Genomic DNA, 12,544 nt, shown 5'->3' with positions numbered 1-12,544 from the left:
GGAAGGCTGGGACAAGAGGCTAGTGAATCTGAGGATAGCCTGGGCTGTGGAAAAAGAACCTGTTTTAGAAAAACAAAACAAAGCTCAACCAATCAAAATCCAAATATCAGGCTGGAGAGACAGCTCAGAGATTAAGAACACTGGCTGTTCTTCCAAAGGTCCTGAGTTCAATTCCCATGCAACCACATGGTGGCTCCTAACAGTCTATTGTGAGATCTGGTGCCCTCTTCTGGTATGCTGCATAAATAATAAATAAATCTTAAACGAAAAAACAAAATCCAAATATCATTTCTGAAAAGAAGATACATAAGACTGTGTTATAGCAAGTCTCTTTGGTTTATCAGCTTTTATTCTGGTTACATACATAATTATATATAATTTTAGAGAGAAAGCCATTCTGTTAAAAACCAGGTTAGACTTTTCTCTTATTGCCTGAGGCTCCCCTTCACTATTTTCACATGCATGTGTAGCATGGGTGTATCTATGCATGCTTTGCATATGTATGGGCACAGGTGTATTTGTGGGGGTGAACATGCAGCTGTGTGCCTGTGTATATGGAAGCCTGAGACTGATGTCAGGAATCTTCCTGGATGAAGTGAGGAGGTCTGTCCACCGAACCCAGAGTTTCCATGTGGCTAGTCAGACTAGCCAGCTTGATCTGGGGATCTCCAGGCTCCACCTTCATAGGCTGGAATTACAGGTGAGCCGCCTCACCCACCTGACATTTACATGGGCTCTGAGGATCTGAACCCGGGTTCTCATGCCTACGTGGCAAGGGCGTAGCCACTGAGTCATCTTGCAAACCGTGTCGTGAGGTTTTAGCACAATATTTTGTCCAAGTAATTGCTAGCCTATTTGTGGTCCCTGTGGTTCGTCTTTAGGCCTGGCTGTTTGGTCAGTACTCTGTTTTTTATTGCCTTAGTGTGGATGATCTAGCCCAGGGCCTTCTGCACAGTGTTCAACCTCTGAGCTACATCAGCAGCCCTGGCTGTCAGTCTTTTGTCTAAGTAGGAAGCCAGGGAACCCGCGTGGGTTCATTCTTTTCTCCACAGTTTCAGATGTGGTTTTGCCTTTACCTGATTTGTTATGTGAACTAGTGACTGTTTGCGGTCTAATGTTTTGTTCATAAGCAGTTCCTAGCTAGACAAAAATACCATCTATACTACCTTAAAAACAACATCAAATCAACCTATTCAAAACCCCAAATCCGAAATTCCTTCATTGTACCAGCCCCGACAAACACCCTGTAGGGTCCCAGTTGCTGGTGGCTTTTTTTTTTTTTTATTGTCTCCAGCCTTCCTGGAGAAGAAGGGAGACTTGCCCAAGGAAGCCCTTTGAAAGATAAGATGTCTAGACTGCTCCTGTCCTGGCAGTCAGTGCTTCAGCAGATTACAAAAATCACTTGGGAGCTTCCTGACTTTTCATTTGTTTCTTGTCTTGGCTTTTTTTTGCTTTCATAAGGCAGCTTGTTTGTCTTGCTTTAGAATATTTTACAGCATTGTTCTGACTACATGTGTGTGAGGCTCAGAGGCTCCTTATCGTGGAATCCATCAGGCTGAGCATTTGACTGATTCAGTAAAGATTCTTAAACAACATCTCACCTTACTCTCTGGGAGATACCTTTTGAAGGTGTACAAAAGTAGTTACTGGTCATTGAAAACCCAACTGTAGGAGCACACTGACCAGCACGTCCTGTGTCAAGTCCCCATTGACGTGTTCCTCTACATACAAAGCTGGCTCCACAGAGCAACTCCCTCTGGGAGATGGGTGAGGCGGAGAGGCGGGATGGCTACACCCTGTAAGTAGCCTATAAAGCATTTCCTTCCAGGCTCAGTGGGAGAGCAGGCTGAGCTGTGTGTGAGCCAGGTCAGCCTCGGCAGCAGAAGCCACAGCCAGGTGTCTTGCTTTGTTTTCTGTTTTTGGATGATGTTATGTGAATTAGCTTGATGTCCTTCCTTCCTTCTTTCGTTCCTTCCTTCCTTTCTTTTTTCTTTCTTTCTTTCGGTTTTTGAGATAAGGTTTTTCTATGTAGCCTTGGCTACCTAGAACTCAATGTGTAGACCAGGCTGGCCTCAAACTTGGAGATCCACCTGCCTCTGCCTCCCAAGTGCTAGGATTAAAGACATGAACCACCACCACCCTTTCTTTCTTTCTTTCTTTCTTTCTTTCTTTCTTTCTTTCTTTCATAGTCACTACTTAGCAGATATCCTTTTCTTTCTAGTTTCCAAAAAAAGACGTACAGCACAATGAATAATCCGGCCATCCAGAAAATAGAAGACCAGATTGTCAAGTCTCCTGAAGACAAACGAGAATATCGTGGACTAGAGCTGGCCAATGGCATCAAAGTGCTTCTCATCAGTGATCCGACCACGGACAAGTCATCAGCAGCTCTCGATGTGCACATAGGTACAGTCTGTTCTTGTGGATGAACCAATGGCATTAGCGTTTGATAGGCGGTGCTGGGTGTAAGAACCCTATAGTTATCACATTTCTGTTTTTTCTTACTGTTTTTATAACTTTGCTGTTTGTTTTGGTTTTGTGTGGGGGCAGGGCCTTACTCTATAGCCCAAGCAACCTAAAATTCACTGTGTTGCTGCTGTTGTTCTCAAATTTGGCATGATCCTCCTGCCTCTCAACTGCTGGGATTATAGACATAAGCCTCCATGCCTGCTTGTGATGTTCTGAGTCTCACTATTGGCCTAGGTTAGCCTGGAACACATCTAGTAGGGTCCTATTAGGTTCCCAGCATAGGTGATTTAGCAGCAAAGAAGTTCATTCCATCCATTGTTTAAGCTCGTTTTTATTTTCTCTGGTGTATCTAGTTGCAATTTTATAGATTCTTGTGTTCACATTTCTTCTGTATGTAATGTCACTTTAGTACAGTTATCTCCTACACATGTATTTCCTTAATAGGAAAAATATTTCTTTTAGTGTTTTTTTTTAAATAAAAGCTTTAATTCAATGACATTTTAATATTGGGGAAATAAGGTAATATTGAACAATAATTACTGCTTACATTTAATGAAGTGCTTTGTAATAATGGTTTCTTTCTTTGTTTTTGTTTTGTTTTGCTTTTCAGACAGGGTCTTTATTGTGTAGCCCTGGCTGTCCTGGAACTCAATGTGTAGACCAGACTGCAAATACTAATTTGTATTTGAGGGACTAAGATAGGAATATATAAATAACAAGAGAAGTGAAGTATTCTGTGTACGTCTCACAGCTTTGCTGGGTGTGTGGCTCATACTTTTAACGCTAGCAACTGGGAGTCGGAGGCAGGAGAATTACTGCAAGTTTTAAGACCAGCGTGGGGTACATAGAGAGACTATCTCAAAACAGCAGCAAACAGGAAATTAAAAACCGTTACTCCTCAAATCAGGCTCCCCAGGGACATCACACAGGCCCAGTGTTAACCCCCTAAGTGAGGTCCATAGGAACTAGAGTCTAGGTCTTGTTTGCCTTCTAAGTAATACCATTTCAGAGCACCGTCACTTAACTCTTCTTCATGTTGTCATGTTAAGAATGTCAAAATTTTCTCTTTCAGGTTCATTGTCAGACCCTCCAAATATTCCTGGCTTAAGTCATTTTTGCGAACATATGCTGTTTTTGGGAACCAAGAAATATCCTAAAGAAAACGAATACAGCCAGTTTCTCAGTGAACACGCTGGAAGTTCCAATGCATTTACTAGTGGAGAACATACTAATTACTATTTTGATGTTTCCCACGAACATTTGGAAGGAGCCCTGGACAGGTAATACATACTGAATGCCTTGCAACTTACTGAACTTTGTACAGTTACTCACATTACTAAAAATAGTAATTACTGTTTTTGCAAAGATGACATCACCGTGTTATAGTTTCACAAAGATATTGTAGGGCTGGTGGTCAGTGGGGGGGTGGCCCTTGCCGCCAGTCTAGTTGACCTGAGTTTGAGCTAGCATATACATATGTGTTTGTGCCTCCCGCATCCCCCTCACACACTTTTATAAAACAGAAAAGGTGATGAGAGATGTCACACATTTACTTCATGGTAGAAAGAAAATAATGACACAACTGTAAACTGGCCTTTGGGCCTATAAAATATTATATTGACCTATAAAGTTCTCACTAGCCCTTCTCATTCTATCTGGCCTCGCATCTTTAGCACATGGTAAAGAATGACCTCTGACAGGGCCTGGGGAGATGGCTCAGCAGTAAGAATGCTTGTTGCTCTTGTAACGAACTGGATTTGGTTCCAGCACCCATTTTTGTGGCGAAGGCTCACAGTGCAATTTTTTATTTAAAATTTTAAAATTACCTGTATTTGCCTTGTGTGTATATGGGGGCAATGCACATGTCTTAGGATGCATGTAGAATTCAGAGGACAGCTTGTGGGAGTCCCCTGTCATCCTCCGCTATATGGGTCCTGGGGATGGAACTCAGCTCATCAGACTTGGTGGCAGGAACCTTTACTTGTATCTTATGTATGTAAATGGATATTTTTTCTGAATGTGCAAAAATTTACCATCAGATACCATAGTACTACAGTTATAGATGATGTGGGTGCTGGGAATTGAACTCAGGACTTCTGGAGGAGTAGTCCTGTGGACTCACGAAAGGCATATTGGTTGCTTATGTTAGAGCTGCATACCGTGTTATTTGTTGAATTGCTGCTTGTTAAAAAAAGTCATAGACTATTTACTATTTCATAAGAGCTCATAAACATGAGTTAGTCAGACTGCTGTGACATACTTGAGGTTTTTCATTGCCCTATTTTTCTCCTGTTAATTAAAGTTTTTCTAAAATTTAAATCACACCTTTTAAAATTCAGTCACTTAATTTGTCCTGAGGTATCTGAGTTTTAATGAGACTGCTCTGTGGGCTGTATATTTCAGGTTTTAAAAAATATTTAAAAAATTATTTGTGTGTATGTATTGTGAGCTGTGTGATATATGTGTAGGATATGTGTTAGTGTGTAAATGTGTATGTGCATATATGTGATGTGTGTACTGGTGTAGTGTGTGTGTGTGTGTGTGTGTGTGTGTACTGGTTATTGTGTGTCTGTGTATGTTCCTGATGCGTGCATTGGAGGTGGAGAATGTACACATACCTTGATGCATATTCAGAGGTCAGAGGACAGCATTTGGGATTTAATTTGCTCTTTCTACTCTGGGTTCCTGGGCTCAAACATAGGTTGTCAGGCTTACAAAACAAGCACTTATATGCTGATCCATCTCACTGGCTATACATTTAAGATTTGACAGTCACACTGCTAACTCTTTTTCAACTGCTTTTTCCCCCTTTTGAGGAAACTTAAATTTCATAGCCATGTCACTCTGCAAATCTTAAGGGGACTACAGTTGTCTCTTAAAGTCAGTTTTGACATCCTGATGGTAATATATTTATAGTTTCACTAATTTTAGCATCTCTGGAGAAATCAACACCTGCATATACATATATCCAATATTGTACTTTTCTTCTATTACTTAGAACTTTTTTTATATTCCTTTTTTTTAGAATAATGCTCTCTCTGTCTCTCTCTATCTTTCTCTCTCTCATGTAACAAGGTACTACTATGTCCCTGGCTGTCCTGGAACTCACTAGGTAGACTAGGCTGGCCTCTAGCGCCTGCCTCTGCCTCCCGAGTGCTGGGATTAAAGGTGTGTGCCACCACTCACAGTCCTGAATTTTTTCCTGGGTCTTGTGCATTCAGAGCAAGTATTCCATCTCTGGAGCTATGTCCTCAACCCTAACTTCTTCTTATCTTATGGAATTCTTATTAATTATCTAATAGGTTTCAAAAATATTTTAAAAGCCGATCTTTTAAAATCAGAGCTCTCCAGTTGGTAATTCTGTTTCATGTTTTTAGGTTTGCCCAGTTTTTCCTGTGCCCCTTGTTTGATGCAAGCTGTAAAGACAGAGAGGTAAATGCAGTTGACTCGGAGCATGAGAAGAATGTGATGAACGACGCCTGGAGACTCTTCCAGTTGGAAAAGGCCACAGGGAATCCCAAACACCCCTTTAGCAAATTTGGGACAGGTTTGTCAACATCGTCTATCAGCTGCTGCCCTCACTGAGCTTATTGAATCTCTCGGGTACCCTTTACAGCGGTTTGATAATTTTTTTTTGTTCCAGCTTGAATCCCATTCAAGTAGGAGTCTCTCCGTATTTCAGGAGCAGAACAGTTAAGAGTCGCGTATGCGTACTAACCAGGGCTTCAGTCATGCTAGGCAAACATTCTTGACTCTTTGTTTTTTGTTTTTGTTTGTGTTTTGTTTTTTGACACTGGGTCTTGCTCTGTGGCCCCAGCTAGCTTCAAACTTCAGGTCCTCCTGCTTTAGCTTCCCTACCTGCTGGAGTTACAGGCAGTTACCCAGAAGGTTATTATGCTTTTAAAGATGCTTGAGTTATTATAAAATATAAAGCAATGATAATATAGTGTTTTGTATACTTACACATTTGCTTATTTTCTACATTAATGTCTTTAAGCTTAGATACTGTTTCCTAGAGAAATTTATCTAACTGCAGAAATAGGTCTTTATAGAAGTTATAGTTAGAAAGGTCAGCATAGTGACTTCCTAACTGTACCGAAATCTCCCTCCCTCCCTCTCTCCCTCTCCCGCTCTGGTCTATCTCTCTTTCTTTCCTTCTTTCTTTTGTTCTTTCTCTCTCTTTAAAATGGGGTCTTTTGTATCTCAGGCTGTTTTTATCAGACTGTGTAGAGGGGAATGGGTAATCCTCCTTCCTGACCTCCTTCCTTAACCCTCCTGGGGTTACAGGCCTGACCTCGACATTTCTTTTTCTCTGTGTAGCCTTGGCTGTCCTGTGTAGGGTTTCTCTGTGTAGCCTTGGCTGTCCTGGATCTCTCTTCCTAGACCAGGCTGGCCTCTATCAAACTCACAGAGATCCACCTCCCTCTGCCTCCCGAGTGCTGGGACTGAAAGTGTGTGTCACTACTGCCTGGCTCCACATTTCTTTTTAAATTTGAATCCCTGGTAGGTCTCCACACGGCTTTTCCTCTTCTTTCTATACAGACCTTTGGTTTTAGTTCTATAGTTTTTGATAAATTGAAAGTCTTTGCTCTTCCATGTTTGATATTTGATTGTGGGTTCTTGTTTTCCCTGTCCACAGAAACTAAAGTGGGAACAGTTGAAAATCTTCATAAGCAGGCTGGGAGCAGGAAAGGAGAAGATGTAGAACATTCTTGAGTGGTCTGTTTCTCCAGTCCATAACCCCTTAGACACTGAGAGCAGCTGGGTATAGTCACCTGGGAAGGAGATAAAGAGGAAGTCAGAGTGGGTGGCTGGCCCTGCTTGACACATGGCTGGACCAGAAGAAGTGGGAGGGCTTACAGGTGGGGCTGTGTTTGTGCTATGGCAACACTTCTCTTAATTGTTGTTAGGTAATCTTCCAGGATTAGAAATGGGGCCATGTTTACTTTGTCAGTTGACAAGTTATTTATTTTTTATTTCTGAGAATGTAAGGTATTGTCTGCACTAGCACAGTTAAAGTTCTGATGGGGAGGCAAGCAAGGCAAACCCAGGATTTCCCAGGATTTCTCCAATCAGGCATGTTTGTCCAAGATCATCATCTCTTTCTTTCTTCTTCCTCCCACCTTGATGGTTTTTATTGAATGCTGTGTTAACAAGTATTTTCTTTACCCAGAGTGTTTTATTTATTGGTTTATGTATGGTTGGTGTTTTGAGACAGGGTCCGCTGTTTAGTCCATGCCTCGAGATCACAGTTTTTCTTCCTTACCCTCCTGAGTACTGTGATTACAGCTGTGTGTTATTCATGTAGCCCCCACTGGCCTCAGACTCAATATGCAGTCCAGACTGGCCTTTTGAGCTGGGGTTATAGGCAAACACCACTACATCTGGCCTCGTTTGCCCAGAATTTGATCAGGCTATTTGTTTTTCTGCCTTGGAGTTGTTCTTTGTAAATTTTGGGTCTTAACTCATTAGTATGTCTGCTATATGCATTTTTTTTTTTTTACCAGACCGTAGGTTGCCTTTTCATTTTGCTTTTTGTTGTTGTTGTTGTTCTTCTTTGTAAAGGTTTATTAGATGTATTTATTTTGCTTATGTACCTTGAATCTATGATATGATATTAAAAAAGTCATTGCTATGGCCAATAGCAAGGTTTTTCTCCATTATTTCCCAGAAGTCTTTTGCTACATCTTTATCCATTTTGATCCTAACTCTTCTATGTTCACACAAAATGGCAGTTGTTGATTTTGTAAAAAAATTACGATTATGTTTTTTTTAAGATTTATTTGTTATTTATACAGTATTCTGCCTGCACGTATGCCTGCAGGCCAGATCTCATCATAGATAGTTATGAGCCACCATGTAGTTGCTGGGAATTGAACTCAGGACCTTTCGAAGAACAGCCAGTGTTCTTAATCTCTGAGCCATCTCTCCAGACCTGAATTTATAAATATGTTTATTGGTGGTATTACTGGGTGATGAGTACAGAGACTAAAATACAGAGAAATCAGTATTTTAAAGGAATCACTAATCTTTTTGTTTTGTTTTTGACATAGAGTTTCTCTACATAGCCCTGGCTGTCCTGGAACTCACTGTGTAGACTAGGTTGCCCTTGAACTCACAGAAATCCAACTGTCTCTGCCTCCCAAGTGGTAGGTTTAGAGGTGTGTGCTACCATTCCCAACAGAATAATTAATTTTAAACATAACAGTTATGAATATTGACCATCATATATGTGTGTATATGTGTGTTCTGTGTTGTGTGTGAGTGCTTGTGGATGCAAAAAGAAGGTGTCAGGTCCTCTGCAACTGCAATGACAGGCAGTTGTGAGTCACCCGATAGGGGTGTTAGGAACCCCACTTGGGTTCTTAACTGCTGAGCCCCCAGATCTGATTAGATTCACAAAGAAATGAGAAACTAGTTACAAAGCTTCTACTCTGAATCTAGTGTGAACCGGAGTTGTAGTGTATTCCATTCTAAAACCAGCTGTTGGGGCAGCGGGATGGTGTAGCCTGGCAAGGCACTTCTGGGCACGCCTGACCTGGGTTTGATCCCTGGGAAGCGTGGCGGAAGAGGAGCGGTAACCCCTGCATGTTGTGCTCTGGCCACACCCACACACCCACACAATACCCACTCAATAAATGCGTCAGCAAACCAGCTCTTCTTTTGCTGTATGTGGACCAAGCATAATTAATTTTGTTTTAATTTAACTGAAGGGGATAGGCAGAAATTTTATACCAGCTCTTTAATATAGGATAAAGCCAGTGAGAAAAAAAAGCTTCAATACCAGATATATACAGAGTGGGGAAGATCAGTCACAGGCATGCCCATCCCACCCTGTTTCCTAATCGCGGGCACGCCGATTCTACCCTGATTTTTAATTCTAGCAGCAATCCAGTCAGCAGAAGCTTAAGTGGCTTTGTGCTGAGGTCAGAACCAGTAGCTCTACCACAAGCGTTTTCCGGTTCCGCTCAATGGCCAGTTCATCGTGCTCTTTCATAATGATCCAGGAACATGAGTTTACATTGCAGAATCATCAACAAAGGAGGCCTTCAGCCACACATACAGCTTGAGGGTCAGAGTTCCACTTCTGCAGTGCAGCCATTCATAAAGACTTAGGACACCCAGCGTAAGCCGGGCAGCGGTGGCACATGCCTGTAAATCCCAGCACTCCGAGAGGCAGAGGCAGATCGCTGTTCAAGGCCAGCCTGGTCTACAAAGAGAGTCTAGGACAGCCAAGGCTACACAGAGAAACCCTGTCTCGAAAAAACAAAACAAAACAAAACAAAACAAAAAAGACCCCCAGTGTAATGCTATGCAGAGCTGTTCATTCCTGATCCTATGCTTTCTATCTCAAAGCCTTTTTAATTTTATTTTTGAAACGTTGTCATACTCTATTGCCTTGGCTGGCTTGAAACTTGTTCCATAAACCAAGCCTGCCTGAAATTAATAGAGCTGCTCCTGCCTCTGCACCCTGAGTCCTGGGATTAAAGGCTGTGCCACCACAGCCAGCCTCATTACCATGTTTGAGTGAATAAGACTGAGGGTAGATTTTCTTTAGAAATCAAGTCAAGTCAGAGGTAACGTAGAATGCAGTGCATGTGGCTGTGTTGGGAAGCTGAAATGAACACATCCTTTCTCTAAAAGGCAAACACGCAGAAGAAAATGAACAGCCCTCACCGCCCCACACAGGAAAATCAAGAGGGGCCAGACACAGGCGTTTGTCTCATTTCTCCTGTGCTCCTTTAATATACCAGTTCAGGCTGTATTTTATTGACATAGTAGGCCATGCCTAGAGGCAGCAAACAGTGACAGAGAGAACAAGGCTCCTCAGGAGCCGGCTCCTCTGACAGGACTTCTTCACTCGCTGTAGGTAGGGAAGGAAGAGGAGAGGTTTCCATGCACTGAGCAGCCTGTAGCACCTCCAGTCAGAGTACTCCTGATAGGTCCTTGTGCCTTCTGTTCATGCAGCTATCCCAGCAGCTAAAGACATTTTTATTCACTCTTCTGTATTTTGCCAGAACTAACGATGTAACACCTATATAACCACAAATACCAATTTTTAGTCTGCTGGTCTCCACAGAGGCAAAGAGCTATGTTTCTTTCAAAATCTGTGGCCAGCAGAGATATCAGAACATGTCCACGTTCCCTTAGGCTGCTGTGAGCCGAAGGTCTGTCCTCCTGTCACAGGCATATGGGTCAAGGCCACTTTCTGAAAGCCACTTACAATGAAGTGTCCTATCAATACAGGGTTATAGCAAAGAAACATTATTTTGAGAGCCATTTATTAAAAATATGGAGGTATGTTGATGGTGTACCCTGTAATTGCTGCATTTGTGAGGTGGAAGCCAGAGGGTCAGGAGTTCAAGGTCATCCTCAGCTACATAGAGAATTTGAGGCTAGCCTGGGGCACATGGTACCCTAGGATGAGGTCTTTCCTTCGGTGGTCACTCAGTGCTTTCTCTTAAGTCTTTACAAAGGTCAGCGCAAATATTCGGTGATGTGCCAGCCGTGATAGCAGCCTAAGGCAGTGATGACAGCAGCGTCAGCCTCTGCCAACTGGGCCAGTCACAGAGGCAAGCAGTGCCCATGCTGGGCTAGTGTCAGCTTTGTGCCTTTGACTTTTTAACATGACGATTTTATAATAGGTAGTGGTGTTCTTCCATTGGGCATGCAGTGTTTATTTGTCCCTCTGTGAAACAGTAAATTTTGATCGTTGATGCCTTCCCTCCTTCCCCTAGTTCTGATTTTCTTAATTCTACTATTCATTCTCTGTTGATGAGTTGTAGATGAGATAAATAGAAAAACTCCTTTTCTACTGTTCAGTGGGCCAGTGGTACAATTTATTGCACCAAAAGCAGGACAAATGCTTGATTCATTATGTTAACTTACCAGTTTTCAAAATGGTGTGTTGGTTCCCTGCCATCCTTCACAGGTCACTAATTTGTTTTTTTGAGTGTCCCAATGCACTTGTGGATATAGAAATACTCGATGTATTTTAACTGACTTAATTGTTGCTATTCCCTAAGCTTTTCCATGGGTTTGGTATTATTCCTCTTCGTCCCCTTCCTTTTTTCCCCAAGTAGTTAAAGATTGTGTTCAGAAGCAAAGTAAAGGTACAGGTTAGCCGCGCTGGGATCAGTGGGCCATCAGACCTAAGCTGCTTTAGGGCATTTATTTTGTTTTGGTTTTTCAAAGTAGGTTTTCTCTGTGTAGCCCTGGCAGTCCTGGAACTCATTCAGTAGACCAGGCTAGTCTAAACTCAGAGATTGTTCTGCCTCTGCCTCTCAAGTGCTGGAATTAAAGGCGTGTGCTACCACTGCCCTGCTTAAAAAATTCATTCATTCATTCATTCATTCATTTATTATTCCTTTGTTTTATGATGCTATGTATAGACCTCAAAGCTCCATGCCTACTCAACAAGTAATCCTTCGCTGAGTAGCACTCTTCATCCTGCTCTTCTTTTGGGGATGTATACCTATGGGCGGGTAGAAATTTTACTAGAAACAAGAACAGAATCAATTGAGTGTAGAGGTGCTTCTTGATGACAGGAGATTTCTCTTGAAGTCCTCTTTTATAACGTGCATCTTATACTTGGGTATACTTAGCTCCTTATAATGGATTTGCCCTTTTCAATTTTCTAGGAAAATTTATATGCATAAAAAATCTGTAGTATCTTCCAGGATTATTAGAATACCAAGACGAAAGGATTCAAATTTTTTGATGCATTTTATGTGCATAAGTGTGCCCAATACCCAAGGAGATCAGAAAAAGGTGTCAGAGCCTCTGAGACTGGAGTTTTGGATAGTTGTGAGCTACCATGTAGGTCTGGGAACTGAACTCAGGTCCTCTGGACCATATCTCTAGTCCCAAGAAATTGCTTAAAAAAAAAAAATCTCTAATGTTCCAACTGACTGTAGCTGATATTAGCACGAGCAAAATGATTTTCACCCCGGATCATCAGAGCGCTGAGGCCTGTCATGGTTGTGTTGTCACTGTGGCCTCTGTCAGAGCACCTGTATTATTTTAAATACACAGGTAGTTGGAGACACCTATAGTTTCTTTTTTTTTTTAAATA

The 12,544-nt window shown here is 41.9% G+C and overlaps 1 protein-coding gene across 6 annotated transcripts in view; it reads left to right on the top strand.

Moving 5' to 3' along the window:
- Ide (insulin degrading enzyme) overlaps positions 1–12,544 on the top strand; it is a 118,135-nt gene that overhangs the window by 53,956 nt on the left and 51,635 nt on the right. For 5 of the 6 annotated variants that reach the window (XM_021631282.2, XM_060388820.1, XM_060388818.1 and 2 more), the window contains 3 exons: positions 2,222–2,406; positions 3,542–3,749; positions 5,847–6,016. In XM_021631282.2, coding sequence (XP_021486957.1) covers positions 2,247–2,406; positions 3,542–3,749; positions 5,847–6,016 — 538 coding nt within the window. In that variant the 5' untranslated portion in view covers positions 2,222–2,246. Of the gene's footprint in view, positions 1–1,824; positions 1,897–2,221; positions 2,407–3,541; positions 3,750–5,846; positions 6,017–12,544 lie in introns of those variants that run through there. The other variant, XM_021631281.1, reaches the window with a different exon arrangement.

The sequence above is a fragment of the Meriones unguiculatus genome, chromosome 1 (assembly GCF_030254825.1).
Source record: "Meriones unguiculatus strain TT.TT164.6M chromosome 1, Bangor_MerUng_6.1, whole genome shotgun sequence".
Taxonomy (NCBI): Eukaryota; Metazoa; Chordata; class Mammalia; order Rodentia; family Muridae; genus Meriones; species Meriones unguiculatus.
Note: the sequence above shows the minus strand (reverse complement) of the source record. Positions and strands in the feature narration are given on the sequence as shown.